At 43.7% G+C, this 27,267-nt stretch overlaps 1 protein-coding gene across 1 annotated transcript in view; it reads left to right on the top strand.

The window, feature by feature from the left end:
* Window positions 1-27,267, top strand: part of LOC120041920 (beta-1,3-glucosyltransferase-like) — a 131,062-nt gene that overhangs the window by 47,074 nt on the left and 56,721 nt on the right. Inside the window, exons 3-7 of the mRNA XM_038986802.1 lie at window positions 6,181-6,220; window positions 15,414-15,523; window positions 23,389-23,465; window positions 24,525-24,636; window positions 26,587-26,723. Coding sequence (XP_038842730.1) covers window positions 6,181-6,220; window positions 15,414-15,523; window positions 23,389-23,465; window positions 24,525-24,636; window positions 26,587-26,723 — 476 coding nt within the window. The remainder of the gene's footprint in view (window positions 1-6,180; window positions 6,221-15,413; window positions 15,524-23,388; window positions 23,466-24,524; window positions 24,637-26,586; window positions 26,724-27,267) is intronic.

Genomic DNA, 27,267 nt, shown 5'->3' with positions numbered 1-27,267 from the left:
CGGCCGGCCGTCACAAGACGCGAGATTTCATCTGGAGAGAGAGGGGAGAAAGAGGTCAAAGCACAGGGTAGGGCAGTGTGAGCAGAACCAGCGGTGTCGTTTGACTTAGCAAACGAGGATCGGATGTCGTCGACCTTCTTTTCAAAATGGTTGACGAAGTCATCCGCAGAGAGGGAGGAGGAGGGGGGGAGGGGGAGGAGGATTCAGGAGGGAGGAGAAGGTGGCAAAGAGCTTCCTAGGGTTAGAGGCAGATGCTTGGAATTTAGAGTGGTAGAAAGTGGCTTTAGCAGCAGAGACAGAAGAGGAGAATGTAGAGAGGAGGGAGTGAAAGGATGCCAGGTCCGCAGGGAGGCGAGTTTTCCTCCATTTCCGCTCGGCTGCCCGGAGCCCTGTTCTGTGAGCTCGCAATGAGTCGTCGAGCCACGGAGCAGGAGGGGAGGACCGAGCCGGCCTGGAGGATAGGGGACATAGAGAGTTAAAGGATGCAGAAAGGGAGGAGAGGAGGGTTGAGGAGGCAGAATCAGGAGATAGGTTGGAGAAGGTTTGAGCAGAGGGAAGAGATGATAGGATGGAAGAGGAGAGAGTAGCGGGGGAGAGAGAGCGAAGGTTGGGACGGCGCGATACCATCCGAGTAGGGGCAGTGTGGGAAGTGTTGGATGAGAGCGAGAGGGAAAAGGATACAAGGTAGTGGTCGGAGACTTGGAGGGGAGTTGCAATGAGATTAGTGGAAGAACAGCATCTAGTAAAGATGAGGTCAAGCGTATTGCCTGCCTTGTGAGTAGGGGGGGAAGGTGAGAGGGTGAGGTCAAAAGAGGAGAGGAGTGGAAAGAAGGAGGCAGAGAGGAATGAGTCAAAGGTAGACGTGGGGAGGTTAAAGTCACCCAGAACTGTGAGAGGTGAGCCATCCTCAGGAAAGGAACTTATCAAGGCGTCAAGCTCATTGATGAACTCTCCAAGGGAACCTGGGGGGCGATAAATGATAAGGATGTTAAGCTTGAAAGGGCTGGTAACTGTGACAGCATGGAATTCAAAGGAGGCGATAGACAGATGGGTCAGGGGAGAAAGAGAGAATGTCCACTTGGGAGAGATGAGGATCCCAGTGCCACCACCCCGCTGACCAGAAGCTCTCGGGGTGTGCGAGAACACGTGGGCAGACGAGGAGAGAGCAGTAGGAGTAGCAGTGTTATCTGTGGTAATCCATGTTTCCGTCAGTGCCAAGAAGTCGAGGGACTGGAGGGAAGCATAGGCTGAGATGAACTCTGCCTTGTTGGCCGCAGATCGGCAGTTCCAGAGGCTGCCGGAGACCTGGAACTCCACGTGGGTCGTGCGCGCTGGGACCACCAGGTTAGAGTGGCGGCGGCCACGCGGTGTGAAGCGTTTGTATGGTCTGTGCAGAGAGGAGAGAAGAGGGATAGACAGACACATAGTTGACAGGCTACAGAAGAGGCTACGCTAATGCAAAGGAGATTGGAATGACAAGTGGACTACACGTCTCGAATGTTCAGAAAGTTAAGCTTACGTTGCAAAAAATCTTATTGACTAAAATGATACAGTACTGCTGACTGGTGAAGTAGGCTAGCTAGCAGTGGCTGCGTTGTTGACTTAGTTTGAAAGTGTAGCTGGCTAGGTAGCCTCGGTAACTGGCTAGGTAACCTTGACAATTACTCTAAACTACACAATTATCTTGGATACAAAGACAGCAAAGACAACTATGTAGCTAGCTAACACTACACTAATCAAGTCGTTCCGTTGTAATGTAATAGTTTCTACAGTGCTGCAATTCGGTAGACGGTAGACGTTGGCTAGCTGCTGGCTTGCTAGCAGTGTTGCCTACGTTAGGACGAAAATAGCTGGCTAGCTAACCTCGGTAATTACGATAATTACTCTAAACTACACAATTACTTTGGATACAAAGACAGCAACGACAACTATGTAGCTAGCTAACACTACACTAATCAAGTCGTTCCGTTGTAATGTAGAAACTAATGTAATAGTTTCTACAGTGCTGCTATTCGGTAGACGGTAGACGTTGGCTAGCTGCTAGCTGCTGGCTAGCTAGCAGTGTTGACTAGGACTAGGACGAAAATAGCTGACTAGCTAACCTCGGTAATTACGATAATTACTCTAAACTACACAATTATCTTTGATACAAAGACGGCTATGTAGCTAGCTAAGATCAGACAAGTCAAACCGTTGTACTGTAATGAAATGTAATACTACCTGCGGAGCGAAATGCGACCACTCGCTCCAACAGTGCTGCTATTCGGTAGACGGTAGACGTTGGCTAGCTGCTAGCTGCTGGCTAGCTAGCAGTGTTGACTAGGACGAAAATAGCTGACTAGCTAACCTCGGTAATTACGATAATTACTCTAAACTACACAATTATCTTTGATACAAAGACGGCTATGTAGCTAGCTAAGATCAGACAAGTCAAACCGTTGTACTGTAATGAAATGTAATACTACCTGCGGAGCGAAATGCGAAATGCGACCACTCGCTCCAACCCGGAAGTAGCAAAAAAAAAAAAAAAATCCTTCTTTATATCCCAAAAAGTCTGTTTAGTTGGCGCCAACGATTTGAGTAATCCACTCGTTCAACCTGCAGAGAAAGGAATCTGAAAATATACCCCAAAACTTTGTTTCAACAAGTCAAAATAAGTTTCTATTTCCTCCTCAGATACGCTGAAATGTAATCAAACTATAATATTTATTTTGGAAAGAAGTATGTTCAATAGGAAACTGATTTTAGCAGGTGCGTAATTTTTTCATGGCGCGCTCAAACACAGATTTCTAAGACTGTCCTTCTACTAAAACTGTTATTTCTTATTCGTTTTTGAAGTTCCAAGCCTGAAACCTTGAACATAGACTGCTGACACCCTGTGGAAGCAATAGGAATTGCATCCAGGGAGCTAAAAATTACAGTTGGTTTTTCTTTGGATTTTATCCTACCATATCTATTGTGTTATATTCTACTACATTATTTTAACATTTCTACAAACTTCAAACATTTCTTTCCAATGGTACCAATTATATGCATATCCTGGCTTCAGGGCCTGAGCTACAGGCAGTTTACTTTGGGCAAGTCATTCAGGCAGGAAATGGAGAAAAAAGGGGCCTAGCCCTAAAAATTAAATAACTTAAAATTGACAAGGTATAATTGACTTGACAACAACTATCAATGTACAAATGTAGCTTTATCAACTAGAAAAATCAAGAGGAATGTGGCTGTTTATCGAAGTTAGCTGATTAATTTAATAATCCTGCTTTTTGGAATACCCCCCATGTCTTATTAGATTCTGTGCCGGTTTAGTTATTTGCTGAAAATGAAGCAAATGCCGGTGACCCGTGCGATTTGTGTTTTTTCACTGGGATATTCACAATGGTTAATCACTTTTTGCAGATACAGATGCCTCCAGGCTTTTAAGAGGCAGGGGATGGGATGATATAATATATAAGAAATATATAGGCAAATCATCTCATATAATGCAGCCTGAGGCTGGCAGCGCCTCTCCTCAGAAACCGACTACAGAGGAAGGCAGTGTGAGGATTGAGAAACCCATGGGCCTGACTGACTTAAGCTCCTGAGCCCAAATAAGCCAATGTCTTTTTATCCACCAATGGCACTGAATTAAATTAGCTCTGGATGTGGTCTTGTGTTCCGATGCATAAGTAAGCCTTTCACTCTGATTATACCCAAATCTGACAATACAAGGTACATGCAAGTGAACAAGCATCATAGAAGATTTGTAATTATCTTGCTCCCACCCGCTCGTCTTCAATCTTAGCCTCCTGTTATTCAAATGTCTCTGCTAGATACAGTACTTGTCAGAAACTCCTATTCAAGTTTGATGAATATTGGAAGGAAGGGAATAGGGAGAAGCTAGTGACAGATGACTAAGAGAGAGGTGCTGTTGTGACAGGTGTCAGGCAGGGGGAGGACATCTCTTTCTATGAGCTAAATGACCATCGCTGGTCGTTCCAAGTGGTCATCTCCTGAGGGAGGTTAATAGATGGATTTCCTCCGATGGCTCCATTCACTGTCCCCACCCCTCCGCTTGTCTCCCCGGTGATGCCAAAAAAAGTGCCACATCCGCCTCACTGTGAATTTACGACTTGTTTAAATTGTGCTGCTTTCCAAAGGGGCCTGCCGAGCCCAGGAGTGGAGTAATTGTTAGTCTAGAGGTAGTCAGAAATCCCAAAAATATATTTCTATCTCCCCTCCTCATTATCTATTAATACCGCTGTGCTCTTGCTGCAGAGTTCCTGAGATTTGCCAGAACTGTAGGCTATACAGTCTTCCTTCCTCCCCAAAGACTGAGACCTGTCTTCTTCTGAAAGATGCGAGGTGAAAAGACATCTCTTCAATGCTGTGATTGATTTCCTCATTCCTCCATGGTCTGTTGCAGGCAGCTACAGGCACTTGACAGCCACGATGGAGGAACTGCTCTCTGACTGTCTTAATTGAGCCGAGTGCTTGGAGCGAAGGAGCCCGGGATGCTACAGGCACTAAAAAACCCACACAATTAGGAACAACTAATAACATGGCGAATCGGCCATTATTCCTCCCAATAACCCAGAGAGGTTTCTACATTTACTGTAGCATCGCTAAACAACAGTACATGAGTAACACACTTTAGGCTATACAAGTTGAGGAAGGGTAGTGGCAGCATCATGCTGTGGAAGACTAGTCAGGATCGAGGGAAAGATGAACGGAGCAAAGTACTGAGAGATCCTTGATGAAAACCTGCTCCAGAGCACTCAGACTGGGGCAAAGGTTCACCTTCCAACAGGACAACGACCCTAAGCACACAGCCAAAACAGCGCAGTAGAGGCTTCGAGACAACTCTCTGAATGTCCTTGAGTGGCCCAGCCAGAGCCTGGACTTGAACCCCATCGAACATCTCTGGAGAGACCTGAAAATAGCTGTGCAGCATCGCTTCCCATCCAACCTGACAGAGCTTAAGAGGATCTGCAGAGAAGAATGGGAGAAACTCCCCAAATACAGGTGTGCCAAGCCTGTAGCGACATACCCAAGAGGACTCAAGGTTGTAATCGCTGGCAAAGGTGCTTCAACAAAATACTGAGTAAAGGGTCTGAATACCTACTGTACTGTATGTAAATGTCATATTTCCGTTTTTTTTGTTGAATATATTTTCAAAAATGTTTAAAAGCCTGTTTTTTCTTTGCCATTATAGGCTATTGTGTGTAGATTGTGTAGAACAATTTAATCGATTGTAGAATAAGGCTGTAATGTAACAAAATGTGGGAAAAGTCAAGGGGTCTGAATACTTTATGAATGCACTGTGTTGTCCATAGGCTGGTCATCTAGGTTTGTGCCTGTAGCCTTTCCATCACCATGAAGAAAAACAATGACCAATACTGTAATTAAGTACATTGAGACATCAAGTGGTTTGTGATGATCTGGCTCAGTTGGTAGAGCATGGCACTTGCAACGCTTAGGCTTGTGGGGTTGATTTCCACGGGGGACCAATATGAGAATGTATGCATTCACTACTGTCAATTGTTCTGGATGAGAGCGTCTACTAAAGTGTAAAAATAATTAATAGACCGTTTCAGTTTTCACATAGCAATAAGTTGCATTTGCAAAGTATTTCAAGAAACTGCAAAACATATACTGTATACAGCAAGTATTTTTATGTTCCGCAAGTTAACAGATTAAGTGTTTTGTACAGATAATTATCAAACTCAAGTTACAAATGCTGGTAAACACTGAAATACAAATGCATTTAGTTTACATTTTTTCACAAAAGTAGTACAGTGGGCCCTTACTAGTTCTGTATTAGCGGACCGTGTAGACGTCTTCAGCGTGGGCAATGTTTTTTTTTGTTCTGCATCGCACCCCTGTCGGCGGCAGCAGTGCAGCACCCCCACCCCCAAATGACTTTCTGCGGCTATGGCCGAGTGTGTTTACATTCTGTTTTGCTGAATCCTCCCCTGAGACTGCTAAAATATAACTATTCCTTCTCCAGTAGTTGTTACATTTCTTTGACACAATGCAGTGAAATTAGGGGAGTGTTAATACTGGGACGGTGGGACTGTCACATGAAATGAAGTGTTTGGAGCGGCTGGTTTGTTTTGTTACATTCACTTGAAAAGTAAACCGTGCCACTAAGCCTTCTAATAAGTCTCTCTCTCTCTCTCTCGCTCTCTCTCTTCTCAGAACCAGGATTCAGAGGAAGTCCTCTATGACAGCCAGCTAGGTGAGTCTCATTGATTATTCTCCATGCATCCAGAAATGGTTCAATAGAAAGGACCACTTTTAAAGGTCCAGAAAGTAGGAATTTATTCAGCTGTTTGCTAATCTAATCTTCTGAAATGTCTCACTTGATTAAACCAATATTGCAGACAGTATGATTGCACTGTACAATACCCTCTTACTTGTTGTTATACGACAATGTACAAAACAAAATTGAAACAACGGAACTGCCCACTTCCTGATTGAGGATCGCATAAATATGTCACAGAACAGACATTGCTTTCTGTGACGATTCAATAAAACAAACATATTTGCAGAAATGCTCGGCCTGAACTTCTTTGCAAAATGTACATACTGCACGTTTAACGAGTACTTTTACATGCGCACAACTAATTTGATATTAAACTGATTATGGCAGTAGGCCGAGTATGAAGATATTAATGTTAACACCTTACTCTGCTTGTCTTAACCTTCGATTTTGACCTTACGCCGATTATCTGAGCAGTCTTTTGAATGATTAGAACATGTGCTTAATCGGCGTTCCAGCTTAATCGGCATTCCAGTTGTGTATTTGACATGCGCATGTGCCAGCACCGGTAGCGCAAGCCTCCCTCTTACAATGCATTCGGAAACTATTCAGCCCCATTCACTTTTCCCACATTTTGTTACGTTACAGCCTTATTCTAAAATGGGTTACATTTAAAACAATTCTCATAAATCTACACATAGTACCCCATAATGACTAAGAAAAACAGGTTTGTATAATTTGGTCAATTATATTAGAAATAAATACATTATTTACATAAGTATTCAGACCCTTTGCTAAGAGACTTGAAATCGAGCTCAGGTGCCTCCTGTTTTACCATTGATCATCCTTGAGATGTTTCTACAACTTGATTGGACATGATTTGAAAAGGCACACACCTGTTTATATATGTCTATATAATCCCACAGTTGACAGTGCATGTCAGAGCAAAACAAGCCATGAGGTCGAAGGAATTGTCCGTAGAGCACCCGAGACAGGATTGTGTCGATGGTACAGATCTGGGGAAAGGTACCAAAAATTGTCTGCAGCATTGAATGTCCCCAAGAACACAGTGGCCTATTCCATAGCCGCAGACAGAACAGTTGAAACTGGAGCAGTAGCATGACCAGGTGTACTGGGGAGAGCAAGGAGTCATCAGGCCAGGTAGTCCTGAGGTGTGGTCCTAGGGCTCAGGTCCTCTGAGAGAAAGAGAGAGAGAATTAGAGGGAGCATACTTAAATTCACACAGGACACCGGATAAGACAGGAGAAATACTCCAGATATAACAGACTGACCCTAGCCCCCCGACACATAAAGTATTGCAGCATCTAATGTCCATTGCTCGTGTTTCTTGGCTCAGGCAAGTCTCTTCATCTTATTGGTGTCCTTTAGTAGTGGTTTCTTTGCAGCAATTCAACCATGAAGGCCTGATTCACGCAGTCTCGTCTGAACAGTTGATGTTGAGATGTGTCTGTTATTTGAACTCTGTGAGGCATTTATTTGGGCTTAAATCTGAGGTGCAGTTAACTCTAATGAATTTAGCAGAGGTAACTCTGGGTCTTCCTTTCCTGTGGCGGTCCTCATGAGGGCCAGTTTCATCGTAGTGCTTGATGGTTTTTGCGACTGCACTTGAAGAAACTTTCAAAGTTCTTGAAATGTTCTGCTTTGACTGACCTTCATGTCTTAAAGTAATGATGGACTGTCATTTCTCTTTGCTTATTTAAGCTGTACATACCATAATATGGATTTAGTCTTTTACCAAATCTTCTGTATACCCCCCTACACAACTGATTGGCTCAACTGAATTAAGAAGGAAAGAAATTCCACAAATTTAACTTTTAACAAGGCACACCTGTTAAAACTTCTTATGGCTGCAATCCCGTTAACGGGATGATATGACAACAGCCAGTGAAAGTGCAGGGAAGTCACAGCAAAGTGTCCGATTTCAAATAGGCTAATAATATGGATTCGGAAAAACTGAAAGTATGCATCTTAGAAATTGTTTTTGCATACAAATAGAAAACACTTGGCCAAAGTAACATGGTCACTGTAGTAGAACATTTTATTTTGATCAGCAATTTTCTGCATTTATCAAAAGTCCCATCAGGTAGCCTGATTTCAGATGTCTCGATGTAAACAGACTTATGAGGGAAATCGTTCTTCTTGCTAAGCATGTAAATGTTTTGAACAAACTATTATTATATCATTCGGACTATCCACAATCACATTATTTTGTGCATGTAACCGTGCTTAATGAGTCAATGTACTATTGTCTGAAGTCATTGATCTGTCAAATCAATTAATACCAACGCCAGCACCTGTTCCGTGCGAGTGTTTTGATTTTAACAAGCACAGTCCTTCAGAGAGAGCTGTATGGTATCCGTGTTTTGGCCAATATTAATTAATGTGGGTCACAATTTCTAGTGCGATATGTGTTTTATATTCAGCTGCATCAGCACTAATGAGGGTAATCCAGCATGAGATGCACTGAAATTAACAAATCACTGAGGCTTTACACTGACATATCACAACAGTCTCAATGTTTACATTTAGACGAGCAAGAGAAGGCATTGTTCTATACTACTATGCTCCCTAATTCCCTGTCACTGTTAAACGAGGGGTTTTTGAGAGACATCCTGTTGTCTGGTAGATATTAAATCCCCTCCCATACAGTATAGAGGAGACATCTTGTGAATGGTCGTAATGATACTGTTTGATGTTAAAGGAATTCCTGTCTTATTGAAGGAGGATACCGTGGCGTGGAAAGTTAACCCTGGGAAGTTAAATGAACCCAATACAGCTTTGCACTTGTTGGCTATTCAATGGAGTTCTCTTCTTCTTAATTTGATGGCAGCAGGCATTTCATAAGTAGAGCGAATGGAGGGTTCTGATGTTTGCCTTTCATGCTTGAGAGCTCTAATACAATAGCAGAGTGCTCCGATCGAGGGAAGGGCTCCAGGAAACCGCCAAGGAGTTTTGGAGGGGAAACTCGAGACCTCTGCTGGCTTGCTCAATCAACTGGGTCAAGGCGGAAACAAAAGCAGACGAAAGCAAGTTTATAATGCCCTCATTTGGCACCTTAGCTGAGCGGAAACGCACACAGACACTGTTATCTGAGCAAACCGAGCTATCTGGCACTGCCATTGTAATTTGCTCTGTCACACCAGGGAGGCTAAGCTAGTCTGAAAGCGCAGGATATTGTTTGTGGGGTTGGAATTCGAAAAACTGTTAAATGAAAGCATGTGCATCAGGCTTGGACTCTCTGAACTTACTGGCCTATTTACTTTTGAGCATGTATGGGTATCCAATTGGAAAACATTGGACAGAGATCAAGAAGACATTGTGTGGCAGCAACAGTTCTGAGTTCTTCAGAAGGCGCAGCGGATGCTGAGTGTGCACCGAGGGGCAGACCTCAATGAGAGTGTACAGAATGTGTGATATACGGGCATCTACACCCTGTACTGTACACTTTCTTCCAAAACCCGCCACCCTCCTCTCCTAGTTGCATCTGCCTCCTCGTCTGTTTAAAATCAATGCAGTGAACTCTTGTCCCTGCCCAGTTCCACTCAACAGATGGTGGGGATGCAAATCATACACAATCAATATGGAAGCTCCTTTGAACTCTCGAACCACGTTGTCATCCCGTTATTCTGTTCATGTCAGCCATTGGATGTATTTTAGTCACAGTTGTCCTCTTGTGTGTGAGATTTACAGATGTTACATGTACAAAAGGAGCACTCATTTTTTTCATGTTCCTTCGACCCGGATAGGGTTCATAAATTACAGAATACCTTTATTAGAGTGTCCTTCACCCTCCACCCTGTAGCCTAGCGGAGCGTTGGGCCAGTACCCAAAATGTCGCTGGTCCGAATCCTTGAACCGACTAGCTGAAAAATGTATCTGTGCCCTTGAGCAAGGCACATAACACTAATTGCTCTTTTAAGTTGCTCTGGATAAGAGCGTCTGCTAAATGACTAAAATGTAAATGTAAAATGTAAGGAAAAAGGGGCCAGAGATGTACTCATAAAATTGCAATTAGCCTACGAGTTGTGTGACTGACTGTGGACCAAACCATTGCGATTGTAAATGTGATTATGGCCCTGAAGATAATTAGGCCAGGCTAACCCTGGGGAGTACTATCTATTGTTCTTCGTTACATTGGCCTTATATACATGCTACTGTATGGCAGGGAGCCAGCCGATGATGAGAGATCTCCTCCATGATGTCCTCCTAGGAGGCCCGCTTACAAGTTGCTGACAGAAACCATACTGTAGCCAAAAGCTTTCCTCTAAAATATGTAGCAGCTTATGATAGTCTAACATGTTTCAACACACTATACATCAGGGCTACTGTGGGAGTACTTGTCAAAAGTGCTCGGCTGTGTGTGTGCCTCTAGAGAGGAAAAATCATACAAAGCAAATCTCGCCTCTTGTCTTCCAACTCGGTGTGTCTTCCGTTTTTCTCCTGAACTTGTCTGACCTGCTCTTTATTTCTTAGATCAAGACAGCACCGATGACTCCCACCAAACACAAAATATTAAAAACAATATCCCACACTAGTTTCTCTCTCTCTCTCTAAAAATGCAGAAGCATGCTGTGTCGGTACTAAGTGGTGATGATGATGATGTCGACTTCATCCACAGTACTCTTAAAAGGCGTTGAGGTTTAAAAGCAGATGATGGGAGGGAGTATTCGGAATCTGTTAAAACTAAATAGCCTCTGGGTCCTTAATTATTAATGCAAAGTAGGGGGTTTAAAGCTGCCTTCAACACTCATTTGCTGAGTTTTCCACGGAGACCTGGACTGCAGCATTTATAATGAGTGTGATTAAAGTAGGCGTACAGACCCCTCTGCGAACTTCAGGTGTTGAGTCTGGCTGGCTCTCTTTCTGAGAGTGGTAATAAGGTCATTCTCTATTTCTCTCTGTCCCCCAGCTCCCTATCTCCCCCCTCTCCAAATCACGGAGAGATATTTATGACACTGACCTTTTCCGCTGAAAGTTAAACACACTGCGCTTCTATTGATCCCTGCACCGGGCAATTAAAACTCAGTATGAGAGGAAATCGTTTGCACTTGCTATATGACACATGGGCTGGTGGCCTGCCGAAACGCCCCTCGGTATAATATAAATTCTCTCCATCCGACTGAATCGAACCCTCAGTGGGCCTGAAAGTTGGCCATATTGAATATGTACCTTGATTGTGGCGCTATCTGCCATAGTGGACACGCTTGAGCAGCTCAATGCTCTCCTGTGTGCCCCATCTCTTAGGAGCTCTCAATTGGATCCCTAGCAAGAGAGAGAGAGAGAAACATGAAGCGAGTTTTTATGGAGAGATGGATAATTCCGGAGCAGGATAATTCCAAAGTGTCTTGTCTGGGGGAGCCCAATGATGCGAGCCATCGGAGCGCGGAAGCTTCCTACACAGACCCAATCAGCGTCGGCGGTGAGGACGCTGGGCCCGCCGCTTATGGAAATGAGCTATTGACATCTCTCTGCGCTGATGGCTACAATAGAGAGCTCTGCATCTGTAATGACACATTCTTTGTTCACAACACGCTAATGGCCTCACCGGTGGCGGTAGATCTCCGTCTTTCTCAACAGAAGCCGAATTTCATTTGTCAAAGTAATCGCTGTCATTGAAATTGCACAATTGATCTGCCTTGATCTTTCCCATTCTCTGTATTGTCTATGCTTTGTGCAGTCACAATTTTCTAGCAGGCTAAACCGCTATAACTATAACACAGTTAGTCATACTATTTCATCCTTTTTTATTTTCCCCCCAGGTGTGCTGCTGTGTGTGCTGCTGTGTGTGTTTTTAACCGTGTGGGGGGGGGGAGTTAGGCCCTGAGCTGTGTGAAGGGTTAAATGCCAGTAAGCTGTAGTGGAACTCACACCTTCTCTGCTCCGTGACACTGATGGGGATGATAGGCGCTGCAGGATATCCCAGGGGGGAACGTACTTCTCTTCCCCCGTACCTTCTGCCACCCTCCCTCTCTACCCTCATGCTCCCCTGTCCCCTCACCCCCTGCCATCCTGTCCCTCCGCATTATCTGATCTTGTGTAAAGTCTACTGATCATCACCACAAACACACTTGGGTTTGCTTTCTGTCTTCTTCTTTCGATCTCTTTCTATTTCTCTCTCACTCACACGAATATCAACTCCAACACACTCCAGTGCCTTCGGTGAGGAGAGAGGGTGAGTGTGTTTTTGCCATTGAGCAGAGAGGATGATAGTGTAGGAAGGCTGGCTCCATGTGATGAGAAATAGTATAAGAATGGAGAGCTCTCTCATGTCTCATTCAGGCAATATATGAATATGTGATCAGACAAAGATCTGGTAAAATAAATAATCTGTTGATGGTGTGTGTGTGTGTGCCTGCACGTCTGTCCGTTTGCGTGCGTCCGTGCAAGCATTTGTGTGTGTGTGTGTTTCTGTCCGTGATTGTCCGTGTGACGGCATGACCAGTGCCAAGGGACACCACTATCTCTCTAGCCACCTTCTCTCCCCTTAAGCATCACTGCACAACCCTCTCAGCCAAAATACATCACAGAACAGAGCGGCAAAATCCACTTCCGTTTGTCATTGAGGCATCTCTCTGTGCTTTGCGATGTCTTTGGCATGGGAGCCGCCATTTCAAATCAACAAATCAGCCGTAATTCGATAAATGTATCGATCACTCACTTCCCCTGGGCCTGCCTGCTGTGGCTGTCGGGGCATTAGAAGAAGAACGTGGAAAAGCATTCGCGACTAAAAGGATAGGACGCGAGGACAAGGTCTGATGGAGATTAGGTTAGAAGGGGAGACTGTACTAGGATTTATCCTTTCCTCCCATCCTGTGTGTCCCAAGTGGCATCCTATTCCCTACTTAGTGCACAACTTTTGACCAGGACCTGTAGAGCTCTGGTCAAAAGTAGTGCACTATGTAGGGAATAGGATGCCATTTGGGGCGCTACCTTCCTTTCCGTTGTTTGATGATTAATCGAAACCCATTAGTATGGCGCCCGGGACGGTGAATTCACTCTTAATTAGTTTCTTTTTTTACCCCCGGTTTCTCCTCTGCTTTGACATGGGGGGACGTATTATCTACACAATGAGAGATTGGCACGCAGCTTATCTGATGCTCGCACTAGTCACAGGCAGCTGTTGTATTATTGCTGTTCGGTGCAGTATCAGAAGGCTAAGCCGTTGTGGAACGGCATCTAGGGCTTTAGAATACATTACACGAGCATGTGTACACACACACACACACACACACACACACAAACAGGCGCAGAGTCAAACAGACACCACACACACTAAGCAGACTCAGGAGAACGGCTTTTAGAGGTGGTGTAAAGGTATGAGAGACAGATTGGCTCTAAGTTGATCTTTCAGAGGAGGGTGGTGTGTATGCGTATATAGGAGAAAGGGGGGAAAAAAGCCTCTTGATCTATTGGGATTCTGTGATGGGGTGTGGTGAACCAGGGTGGAGAGAGAGGCTGCACACTCAGAGCAACACACACTACGTTAAAAAAACACTGATCCAGTGTTTACCCCCTGCTGATTTCTCAGGCCCTGTGTGGGAATGGGTTCAAGTGTCATCCAGTGTACTCACATCAGCTCTTTCTCCTCCCCCTCCCTCCCTCTCTCTTCCCCGTGTCGCTCTGCCACCACCATTAGCCAGAGGAAGATTACAGACCTGTCACTGGCTGCCATGACTTGTTTGTGTTTTAAAAAATCCCCCCCATGTTACCGTTTGTTAAAAAAGCTTTACATAAAAGCAAACCTCCCCGTCGGTAATCTTTATGACCACATTCTGTGCAAATACTTAAGCGGCTAATTAAAATGTCCAACGTGGCAATCGGGCTGTCTGCCGTATTTGTTTGACCAGAACCAGAGTATGTGAGTGGAGTTGAGCTATTGGAAATCGCGCTCATCGCTCATGGAGCGTGCACCGCTCTGGCCCTCCACGTCCTTTCCTTTCTAACCACTCCGCTAAAAACCACTTCGCGCTCACAGGGAAAAAAATGGCCGCTCCAAATTTGATCCATTTATTAAACTCACAATTTAACCAACACCAGTCCATTGACTATCTGCACCTACCCTTTGGTTTTGAACTATTGAAACCAAACCATATGGATTTGCCCCACCTTCCCTGAATGACGGTTCACCACTACATATAGGCCCAATATAGGCTGTATCAATCAATAAAAAATAATTATTTTAGATGCTCCTAACTTTTTAAAGTTGTGAGCACCAGTGGCACCTGCTACCTCTCTAAGCAGTCAGTCAGTACACCTGGCCAAGCCGACTCCTCTCAAGGAAGGATGCTGGTTTAAAATCCCATGTTCCATCCAGTCAGTCAGTACAGCAGCTGGATGTGGCCTGCTTTTCCAATGTGTGAGTCAACTATGTTTTCACAGTCATCACAAACTTGTCAAAGACAGTTTAGGGGATTGGGTGTAATTCCATTGAACAGTGTGATGGGTGAAAATTGCACACATTCTTTACTCCATTAATCCTTCAGCCAGGTTGTTATTCCGTTGGCAAGCGAGAGAGACCGAGAGCTTATGTAGTTTACAGTCGTTCCCATGGCCACCGATGTGATTCGTCACACAGGGAAGGCCCCCATCCCGTCATTACTATTCTGTAAATGGATTCCACATGAAGCCCGACTGCATTAGCGGGGCCTGTAATATGGGCCCTATAAAGGTCACAATAATGATATGTAAACGTGTCGCAAGCCGAGGTGGCCCACTTCTCCAAAGAGCGATCGAGGCCGTTAAAGAGATATTGTCGAGCGGCTACAACAGGCTCCCCCCGTTAACCTCAGGCTTGTTACACACTGGAGATACTCAATAATATTTACTAGGCTGCCCATCTTGTTTCTCTGCCTCTGCCACACACAGTGGACAGCTGGGCTTTAGGCTGATTCAGCTATCTGTTGTGTTCTGTCACTGCATTAGCCAACCCCATCTGACTGATCATCATTTATTGTTCGTGTGTGTGCGAGAGTGTGCGCGAGAGTGACATTCATGGTCTTTGTCGAGCCGTTGATTATTCCTGGGATATCTTTCGAAGGGGAATGTGTTGTGTTGGTGTGGCGCTAATTCGCATCATGTGCTGTGTTCTTCTAACCTAATGTGTGTACCTGTCTCTCTTATCTGTTCCTGTGCTGGCTGTGTGTTGCAGACCTGCAAGAGATAGTGTTTGTGATCCAGAGCCAGAGTAACTCATTCCACATGAGTTGGGCGAAGAGACAGAGAGCAGACCTGTTACAACAGACTCAGAGCCTCACACAGGTACCACCAGCACCACTTAAAGAAACACACACAGCAAATGTTTTACTCTCCTTTTGGGGAACTACAATTGATTTCCTTTCCATTTTCCCTAACCCCTAACCCCTAATTCTAACCCTAATTGGAACCCTAAACCTAACCCCTATGCCTAAAATAGCCTTTGTCCTCGTTGTCCCCACAAGGGAGAATTCCTTGTTTTACTACCCTTGTGGGGACTTTTGTGGATTTCCAGTACGCACAAGGATAGTAATATACACACACACACACACACACACACACACACACACACACACACACACACACACACACACACACACACACACACACACACACACACACACACACACACACACACACAGGTTTTTAGAAAAACAACAGCATCCCTTAACTTCAACCATCTCCTCTAAGCAATATGGTTCATGGCTGTTACTTACCTACTTATTCCTCTACGCTCCCTGTGGAGCATATAGCTGTCATATCTGTTGCTCTTTTGGAATAATTAGAGTGGAAAATCATCAGCTTAGTGTAACCGAGTCAAGTTCAACTCTTTACGTTTAAATACCACCATCCGTGCCATTGAATTGCTAGCTTTTCGGTGACTCTTCCGGCTGAAGTATTTCAAGAGGGTGGTCAGCTGTGTTTGCGAGATAGAGGATGCAAGATCAAATAGCAGTGCGGGCTTGTGAGCGAGAAAACTAGACTTTTACATTAATTAAATAGAACCATTGAGAGTGGTTACATTTCTCCAGCCCCATCCCTCAGCTGTTTACCAAAACAGTGATGGGGTGTTTGCTTTGTTGTTGTTTGAACTGCAGATTGTTCCTTTAACACGGTGTTATACAAGCTAATTAACAAGCAGAGTTTCAGTTCTGTACCGATACTGCAGACAACCAAGGAAATAAATGATATGTCTTTTCACAATAAACTTAATCAGCATCAATTAACCATGAAAGAGGCACCAGTGCAGTCCATGCTCATTGCCACATGGTGTCAGTATTGCTTTTGATTTGAAGGAAACGATCATTGTCTCAGATCGCAGCCCCATCTGAACGGTAGAGAAAACTAGGTACTGGTAGCATAGTGTGTTGTCCAGTAGTGTAATGCAATGAAATACATCACCATGGTTGTCTTTGTTAAACAGACTACATCATATTGTATTCTGTCAGCATCATTCAAAACATTTATTCCAGATCAAAATGATCCTGTGTTGTCTCAATCCTGTTCTCACTTTATTTTAGAAAGATAGAGGAAGACAATATTTAGACCAAATGTCATGGGATGATATAATATTTGTTTTAGCAAATATAATGTGATATGTTACATACTTGATTCTGTTTTGTTTTTAAAACATTTTATTTATTTTTTAAATAGGAGGGACTACATCTGAAGGGGGAGCAGAATTTAACACAGTACAGGATCGTTTTGGACTTGAATAAATGTTTAGAAAAACTGTGCCCTGGATTGAACACATTCAGGCCTTCAGTATGTAAATCAGCTGCAGTCCAAGAGAACATCATTTCATTTTTTTAAACCTATCCTGTTCTCAGATGTCCCCCTAGTTAGAACCACCATTACATCCGTCCATTTAGCTGAACCCTGTAACATAGACTAACTCATACATTTGACCGCATATTACAGTTACCTACCAGGGTAACTGGTAGGTTGCCTCTTGCAGGGATGGTGAAGGATTAGGTCGCTCACCATGTCTTGAAAGCTGTGTGTGTGGGTTCTATTCTGAAGTTATATTTTCAAGATTGTTTTAGCTGGATATTGCATAAGTAATTTAACCCAATCTCTGTTCAAGTTAGTTATTTGGTGAGTGATAACTGTGGTCACTCAATAGCAAACTTCAGAAAACTCAGGTTAACTTGATAAAAAGCAAACGTTAGAGATGCATTTTTCCTTGTATATCTTTGCAAGGTCAGTAGAGCAGAGCAGGGGTCCTTGTCTGGATACCCAGACTTTTTTCTCTGACCAAAAGTTACACCACACCCACGCACGTTAGTTTCTCCTACGCGTCTGGATCTGAGTACCTCCCCGACCCTTCACCGAATGCCAACCCATTCGTGGCCGTCTAATTGGCCCAGAAACCAATGGGTTGGGCCAGAGCCAGAAGACACTTGGGTAAAGAGCCATTGGCTTTGATACTCTGATTGGTTAAAGACGATCCAATCGCTGATGACTTTGTTTTGTACGAAGCCCCTCGAGCCCTTTGTCACCACAAACAACTTCAATGATGGCAGTCTCAGACTTCAGTATGTAGCGAACGTAGCGAACGACAGAGCAGTGGAATAATTTGGTGTGAGTCGTCAGGCTACAGGGGTCCCTCAGTGATTGGATGTGATCTGAACTGTAATATATCTGGCTGGCCTCCCTGTGTTGCCTCAATGTCCCCCTGGACCTGGATGTCATGTAAGGGTTATACACCGAGTATACAAAACATTAAGAACATGACATAGACTGACCAGGTGAATCCAGGTGAAAGCCATGATCCCTTATTGATGGCACTTGTTAAATCCACTTCCACTTCAGGGGAAGAGACAGGTTAAAGAATGATTTTTAAGCCTTAAATTGACAATTGAGACATGGATTGTGTATGTGTGTCATGTAGAGGGTGTATGGGCAAGACAAAATATTTAAGTGCCTTTGAACGGGGTATGGTAGTAGGTGCAAGGCGCACCGGTTTGTGTCAAGAACTGCAATGCTGCTGGATTTTTCACACTCAAAGGATATCCAGCCAGTTTGACACAACTTTGGGAAGCATTGGAGTCAACATGGGCCAGCATCCCTGTGGAACGCTTTTGACACCTTGTAGAGTCCAGGCCCTGACGAATTGAGGCTGTTCTGAGGGCAAAGGGGAAGGGGGGTCAACTCAATATTAGGAAGGAGTTCCTAATGTTTGGTATACTCAGTGTATAGTCAAACTTATTCAGCTGCATATTTCTATAAAACGTGGCTGTGTGTAAGACTTGCAGGAGCTCGCAGTGTGTGTTTGTGTGTGCGTGCATAAGATGGCGCCGAAGAACATGGCTGATGTTTTACATTCTCCCTACCAATTGTGCAATTGTCAATTTTTTGGGCATTTTGTGTAACTCATTTTTTAACGTGTTGCGTAGATTATGTTGCTGCTACCGTCTCTTATGACCAAAAAGAACTTCTGGACATCAGAAAAGCAATTACTCACCATGGACTGGAAGAAACTTTTTCCTTTAACGAGTCCGAGGAGAAAGATATCCTGCTTTCCCTGGAACAGGCCCAGATCCACGCCTTTTGCGTGAAGAAAAGATGCCGGAAAAGGGGGCGAAGATCGGGGATCCTTCTGAGAAGCCGGAGGCGAGCGAGTAAACTCCCAATGCCTTCCATTATCCTTGCTAACGTGCAATCGTTATAAAATAAAATATATGACTTATTATTAAGATTATTCTACCAGCGGGACATTAAAAACCGTACCATCCTATGTTTCACTGAGACGTGGCTGAACGAAGAAACAGACAATATAGAGCTGGCGGGATTTTCCATGCACCGGCAGAACAGAGACGCTACCTCTGGTAAGACGAGGGGTGGGGGTGTGTGTCTTTTTGTCAATAACAGCTGGTGCCCGATGTCTAATATTAAAGAAGTCTCGAAGTTTTGCTCGCCTGAGGTAGAGTACCTTATGATAAGTTGTCGACCACACCATCTACCAAGAGAGTTATCATCTATATCATTCGTAGCCGTCTATTTACCACCACATAGCGAAGCTGGCACTAAGACCACACTCAACCAACTCTGTAAGGCCATAAGCAAAGAATAAAATGCTCACCCAGAAGCTGCGCTCTTAGTGGCCGTGGACTTTAATGCAGGCAAACTTAAATCAGTTTTACTCCATTTTTACCAGCATGTCACATGTGCAACCAGGGGAAAAAAATCCAAGACCACATTTACTCCACACACAGAGATGCATACAGAGCTCTCCCCCGCCCTCCATTTGGCAAATCTGACCACAGTTCTATCCTCCTGATTCCTGCTTACAAGCAAAAACTAAAGCTGTAAGTACCAGTGACTCGCTGAATACGGAACTGGTCAGATGACGCGGATGCTACACTACAGGACTGTTATGCCAGCACAGACTGGAAAATCTTCCGGGATTCATCCAATGGCAGACATTGGCTTCATCAATAAGTGCATCGACCTCGTCGTCCCCACAGCGACTGTACGTACATATCCCAACCAGAAGCCATGGATTACAGGCAACATCTGCATCGAGATAAAGGCTAGAGCTGCCACTTTCAAGGAGCGGGATCCGACACTTATAAGAAATCCCGCTATGCCCTCAGACGAACCATCAAACAAGCAAAGCATCAATACAGGATTAAGATTGAATCCTACTACACCGGCCCTCACGCTCGTCGGATGTGGCAGGGCTTGAAAACTATTACGGACTACAAAGGGAAACCCAGACGCGAGCTGCCCAGTGACGCGTGCATACCAGACAAACTAAATGCCTTTTATGCTCGCTTCGAGGAAAGCAACACTGAAGCATGCACGAGAGCACCAGCTGTTCTGGATGACTGTGTGATAACGCTCTCGGTAGCTGATGTGAACAAAACCTTTAAACAGGTCAACATTCACAAAGCTGCTGGGCCAGATGGATTACCAGGACGTGTACTCAAAGCATGTGCGGACCAACTGTCAAGTGTCTTCACTGACATTTTCAACCTCTCCCTGACCGAGTCTGTAATACCTACATGTTTCAAGCAGACCACCATAGTCCCTGTGCCCAGGGAAGCGAAGGTAACCTGCCTAAATGATTACCGTCCCGTGGCACTCACGTCGGTAGCCATGAAGTGCTTTGAAAGGCTGGTCATGGCTCACATCAACAGCATCCTCCCGGACACCACAGACCCACTCCAATTCACATACCGCCCCAACAGATCCACAGAAGACACAATCTCAATCGCACTCCACACCGCCCTTTCTTACCTGGACAAAAGGAACACCTATGTGAGAAATACTGTTCATTGACTACAACTCAGCGTTCAACACCATAGTTCTCACTAAGCTCTGGGACTAAACACCTCCCTCTGCAACTGGATCCTGGACTTCCTGACGGGACGCCCCCAGGTGGTAAGAGTCGGCATCAATAAGTCTGCCACGCTGATCCTCAACACTGGGGCCCCTCAGAGGTGTGTACTTAGTCCCCTCCTGTTTTCCCTGTTCACCCAACTGCTTGGCCACACATGACTCCAACACCATCATTTAGTTTGCTGACGACACAACAGTGGTAGACCTGATCATCAACAACGATGAGACGGCCTATAGGGAGGAGGTCAGAGAACTGGCAGTGTGGTGCCAGGACAACAACCTCTCCCTCAATATGAGCAAGACAAAGGAGCTGATCGTGGACTACAGGAAAAGGCAGGCCGAACAGGCCCCCATGAACATTGACCCGGCTGTAGTGGAGCGGGTCGAGAGTTTCAAGTTCCTTGGTCTCCACATCACCAACGAACTATCATGGTCCAAACGTACCGAGACAGTCGTGAAGAGGGCACGACAAAACATTTTCCCCCTCAGGAGACTGAAAAGATTTGGCATGGGCCCCCAGATCCTCAAAAGGTTCTACAGCTGCACCATTGAGAGCATCCTGACCCGGTTGCATCACCGCCTCGTATGGCAACTGCTCGGCATCTGACAGTAAGGCACTACAGAGGGTAGTGCGAACGGCCCAGTACATCACTGGGGCCAAGCTTCCTGCCATCCAGGACGTATATAAGGCGTTGTCAGAGGAAAGCCCATAAAATTGTCAGAGGCCAAGTTATAGACTGTTTTCTCTGCTACCGCACGGCAAGCGGTGCCGGAGCGCCAAGTCTAGGACCTAAAGGCTCCTCAACAGCTTCTACCCCCAAGCCATAAGACTGCTGAATAATTCATAAAAATCGCCACAGGACAATTGACCCCCCCTTGTACACTGCTGCTACTCGCTGTTAGTTTGTTACCTATGCATAGTCACTTCGCCCCCACCTACATGTACAGATTACCTCAACTAGCCTGTACCCCTGCACACTGACTCGGTACCGGTGCCCCTTGTATATAGCCTCGTTATTGTTATTCTTATTGTGTTACTTTTTATTATTACTTTTTATTTTCGTCTACTTGGTAAATATGTTCTTCTTCTTGACCTGCACTGTTGGTTAAGGGCTTGTAAAGTAAGCATTTCACGGTAAAGTCTACACTTGTTGTATTCGGCGCATGTGGCAAATAATGTTTGATTTGATTTGTATGAGTATGGAGGCTGTGGCTGTTGTAGCTTGGAAGTTTTGGAGTCTTGGGACCAAGCTCCCCCACCCTTGCCACACACACCTCACCTAGTCTACTCCATGATTAAAGCATACCGTGTCACTGTGATGGCTGTGTCTCTCTGACCCTGAGTCACCTCTCAATCAGCCTCCCATTCTTCCGCTCTGCTCCATGTCCACACACTCCACAACCACATCATGCTCTATCTCTGTCTCTGTTTCTCTATCTGTCTCTCTCTATCTCTCACTCCTGCTCAAATAAAATTAAATAATTTGTCACATGCACCAAATACAAATACCGTGAAATGCTTACTTACAAACCCTTAACCAACAATGCAGTTTTAAGAAAATAGTTAAGAAAATATTTACATACCATTATGAGCCTCGTTATGTGGTTAGTGTGTATATGGGGCTTGACTGAGCTGCTGGCAAACCCCCGGCTGACTAATGTGGTTAACATACTGGACACAGACTAGGGTTAATGAGCATTAATGTGCTCCACAGTTTATAACATGAATGTGCTCCACAGTTTATTACATTAATGTGCTCCACAGTTTATAACATTAATGTGCTCCACAGTTCATAGCATTAATGTGCTTTATAACATTAATGTGCTTTATAACATTAATGTGCTCCACAGTTTATAACATTAATGTGCTCCACAGTTTATAACATTAATGTGCTCCACAGTTTATAGCATTAATGTGCTCCACAGTTTATAGCATTAATGTGCTCCACAGTTTATAGCATTAATGTGCTCCACAGTTTATAGCATTAATGTGCTCCACAGTTTATAGCATTAATGTGCTCCACAGTTTATAGCATTAATGTGCTCCACAGTTTATAACATTAATGTTCTCCACAGTTTATAGCATTAATGTGCTCCACAGTTTATAACATTAATGTGCTCCACAGTTTATAGCATTAATGTGCTCCACAGTTTATAGCATTAATGTGCTCCACAGTTTATAGCATTAATGTGCTCCACAGTTTATAACATTAATGTGCTCCTCAGTTTATAACATTAATGTGCTCCACCATTTTCTAAGATGATCATTTAAACTACTACTAGTAGTCTGATGGTTGTAGTCATCAATTGTCCAATTAACAATGACCCATATTAGCAAACCTATTTCATTTCAAAATTGTATATGCTACTTATCGTAACGAACGATATCAGCACTTAAGCTTTGTTCATGTGTCTCTGCTGTCTTTAACTAAACAAACACAGTTGTTTCCAATCTAGAACCAGACTCTTTAAGGACTGTCCTTCCAAAGGTTCCTTAGGTTGTCCTTCCTCCTGCTGTAAACTAAAGACTTCTTTGGTTACTCTGCTCTAAATTGACTACCTCTTAGGTTACTGCTTTAAAGTAAATACTTTGTTAGTTACTCTACTCTAAAGAAAATACTTCCTTGGGTTACTTCTGTAAAGACTTCCTTAGCTACTCTGCTCTTTAGTTAAGACTCCCTTGGTTACTCTTAAATACTTATTTATGTTACTGCTGTAAAGTAATGATTTCCAGAGGTCCCACTGCTGTAAAGTAACAAGGGTTTCCCTGTCTGGCTTGACTTAAACACAGTTTTTCTTTTCAGACACCCCCTCCAGTCCTGCTCCTCCACAGTCTGACAGACAATGAGGGAGACTGGAGCATCCTTCCTCTGCTGCCTTAGTAAGTGCTCGGGCCTGTCAGCTTTCAAAAGAGCAGCAACATCCACAAAGACTTCCATCTTGTAATTCCATACAGTACAGTAGGGACATAACGATTCACCGCTAGGCATTGGTCCCCGGTTCAAATGTTTAAGATATGAGTGCATGGTCTGCGGGATCCCGAACCGATCCAAATGTAGCATGTATCAGTCAGAAAATCTATTCAAACTTTACGAATCGGCTGCTCAGTTTTTTTGTTGGCTCAAATTACTTTCTTTTTACCTTCCGAAAATACCGCTCATATTTTGTGACCACTGTGTCCTCTCCATCAGTGTCAAACTAAGAATGTAATTATGTTGACAGTCATTGATCTGCAAGTCATTTTGCATGCCGAATAACCCCAGGCAATATCAGTAGCCTATTTAAATTGCACGCTGTGTGCAGCTTCGCTCGCTGACCATCGAGAGGTAAGCCTATTCCTGATCTACTCGTCACTTTCAGCATTCAAATGTTTGTCAAATGGCTTCTGCAATATTAGGCTTTGTTAGTTAAATGGCAACCAATGTAATTTGCTATGTTATGTTTATCAAATCCGTTGTTGAAAAGCGTATGGCTGTCTCCATCTGATAGGGTCAGGTAAAAAAAGAGGGGGGAAATAATTGCTAACTTTACTAACCATTTTTCACAAATAATCTTTGGCAAATAACCTTGTAGCAATATTTGAGGTTAGTACAAGGCCTATACACACAATAGTTAGGTAGTTTGAATGTTAGAATGTTTCTCCTATAACAGGATTACCTACCATACGATGATAGTTACCTATAGCCGTCAGCTTATGCCCTGTTCGGCCTTTTGCTAGCCTGGGTGCCAGTCTGTTTCGGCTCTCTTGCTAACTCCTTATTGAATTTTCATGCCAAACAATGACAACAATGATGGAGTAGGCAAGAGCACAAACAGATCTGGGACCAGGCTAGCCTTTTGCTACAAGATCAAAACAAATAGGTCATATCATGAATGTATCCACTGGTTCAATAAGCTGTGTAAAGGTCTGGCGACCCTGACGATGTTTCTGCCTCCTTAGCTTCTCCTCGTTGTTTGGGAAGAACTCGTCCTGGTTGGTGTTTCTGGAAGAGGAGACTAACGTCAAGGTGACCAAGCTGCTCCAGGCCCTCAGGAAGTTTGACAGGAGAAAAGTAAGTGACCCACAGATTTAGGATTGTAATAATTATATCTCTACTTAGTGACCACTCTGTGTGTGTCTGTCTGTCTGTCTCTCTCTCTCTCTCTCTTTAGATGTGAAACCTTTGTTTCGAAAAAATAAACTCCAGTACACTGGCATTCTTGTATGTGCCACAGAGTGTCTAATGGATCTCATACTAACGTTTTGGCCCAAATTACCTTTACTTGGTACCGGAATCACAGCACTTCACTTCTCCTTGGCCAATGACTGATCGCTAGCCGTCTGTCTCAACTGCTGTAATAGAGTCAGTGGGTTGGACCTAGTCTCGGAAACTCAGACCCTAGCCAACAGCAGTGACTAGCGTCTGGGATTAACGATGGAGTCTTTTTCAAACACAGTATGAGCAGCTTTAGCCGTCCGGCTCGCCGGAGGCCCATTGATAATAATTATGTTATGATTGTTTTTTAGCAGCAGCACAGATGCAGGGAGGGTTTTGTTTTGTGTCTTATGAAGGTGATATTAACCATTTTACTCCGAGCTTGTCTCCAGAGCTGCTCTCTCCCTGAGGTTCAGGATCCAGGTGTTGCCGGTTGGATTAGTGACTCGTTTTAAACCACAAACCGAATGCCAATAGAAAAGGTTTTGTCCTCCACAGTGTTATTGAGTTAATATCAATTTTGTTTTGGATAAGTGGATTGTGAGGATAAAACCAGATAACGACAGTTGATAGTGTTGCTTCATTTTTTTCAAAGTAACATTATCCTATTGACTGCAGCAAAGTGAATGCTTAAACTTTCTGGATTTTGTTACCATCAATAATTTGTGTAGGTTTTATAAGTGTTTCAAATTACTTGGCTCTCCTACTGTCAATCATAAAATGTTTAATCTTGGGAATTCACAAATTGTTTTTGTTGCTAAGATTTATGGGTGAATGATTTGTGTTTTGATAAGCCTCGACAGTTGAAACAGGCTTTAAACCAAAGCATGGGAAAGAGCCAAAAATCATCCAACGGCCATCCTGATTAGTACATCCCGACACCGTTCAATGAACAACATCAAACTAATTACACCTTCCGGTGGTACACCAGACCTTAACAGAGAACCGAGGTTCAAGTTATTCTTACTCTGAAAAACGATGCATAATAATTAAGTGAACATTCTATCTGCTAGCCGGGACAGCCTGGAACCTGTAAGGGATTCCAATTCCAAGTGAGAAATAGAATTCATGATTACCTCATCATCACACAAATCAAATCAAATTATATTGTCACATGCAACAAGTACAACAGGTGTAGTAGACCTTACCCTGAAATGCTTACTGACGAGCCCTTAACCAACAATGCAGTTTTAAGAAAAAAGAGCTAAGAAAATATTTACTAAATAGACAAAAGTTTTTTTTAAAGACAAAAAAAGTAACACAATAAAATAACAATAATGAGGCTATATACAGAGGGTACCGGTGACGTGTCATTGTGCGGGGTACACACAGTGCGGGGTACACACTGAGCTCCGAGCACAGCACTGTATCAGGGATGAGGAGAGGATGTAGGTGGTCTTATGACTCACTTTAATACATCACACTGTATGTGTGACTTCAATTTTGGGTGAATTCGATTCAGTATTAACGCAGGGACCATCTTTACCATGGTCAAATAAAGTCTCAAAATAGTTTTGGGTACTTTAAAAACAACTACTACTAATATAACTGGTAGACTCCCCTCAGAGATACTGTATGCTTCCGTTTATCAGATTAAAAGAAGTGTATGCATGGAAGCAGTAGTGTTTTTAACAAAGACGTACGTACATTTGCCTGTCATCTCGAATTGGGAATAAAGTTTGCTCTTTTTATTACATTTATTTCTGCAACATTTATAATTCTTAATCTCAATGAATACAGCCCAGATGTGTGGCGCGTTAGCAGCTGTGTCATCATGATGCTGATGATGTCACATCCATCCCTCAGGAGTGGTTCCTGGGTAAACCTCTCCATGACGAGGAGTCGACCATCATCCACCACTACGCCTTTGCAGAGAACCCCTCCATCTTTAAATACCCAGACTTCTCTGCTGCCTGGGCCCTTAGCATCCCCCTGCTTGACAGGTCAGATCCTAATCTATATCTAACTTCCTTTAACTTTTGTCGTCTCCATCTACCTTTCGTTATAGTTGCAATCTGTGATTTGTACATACATTTTTGGACTTCTAAATTAATTTATATAGCTATTTCTTCTTGGAAAATATAACTTATGAATGCCTTATTCAACTGTCTTATCCGATCAAAACCCAAAATATAAGCTTGTTTTACTCCATTGTTTGTAAACAATGTCAATTGAAAACAAACACGTCATAGCTTTAAAACATAGTTAGAACTATACGTTTGATCTGATGGATCTGTCAGTTCTTGCATCCATAGATCTATTTATACATCTAATAAAGTGTGATTACATTTCTTCAGGCACATCTCGCAGCTGTTTACCCAAAAAGTGGTGGTTGCCATTTTTGTTGTTGTTTGAATTACAGATGGCAGCGTTGAACCCTAGTCTCCATCTACCATCCTTTAACCCTAGTCTTGATCTACCCTCTTCACTCCAGTCTCCATCTACCCTCCTTTAAACACTAGTCTCCATCTACCCTCCTTTAAACAC

The sequence above is a fragment of the Salvelinus namaycush genome, unplaced genomic scaffold (assembly GCF_016432855.1).
Source record: "Salvelinus namaycush isolate Seneca unplaced genomic scaffold, SaNama_1.0 Scaffold58, whole genome shotgun sequence".
NCBI lineage: Eukaryota > Metazoa > Chordata > Actinopteri > Salmoniformes > Salmonidae > Salvelinus > Salvelinus namaycush.
Note: the sequence above shows the minus strand (reverse complement) of the source record. Positions and strands in the feature narration are given on the sequence as shown.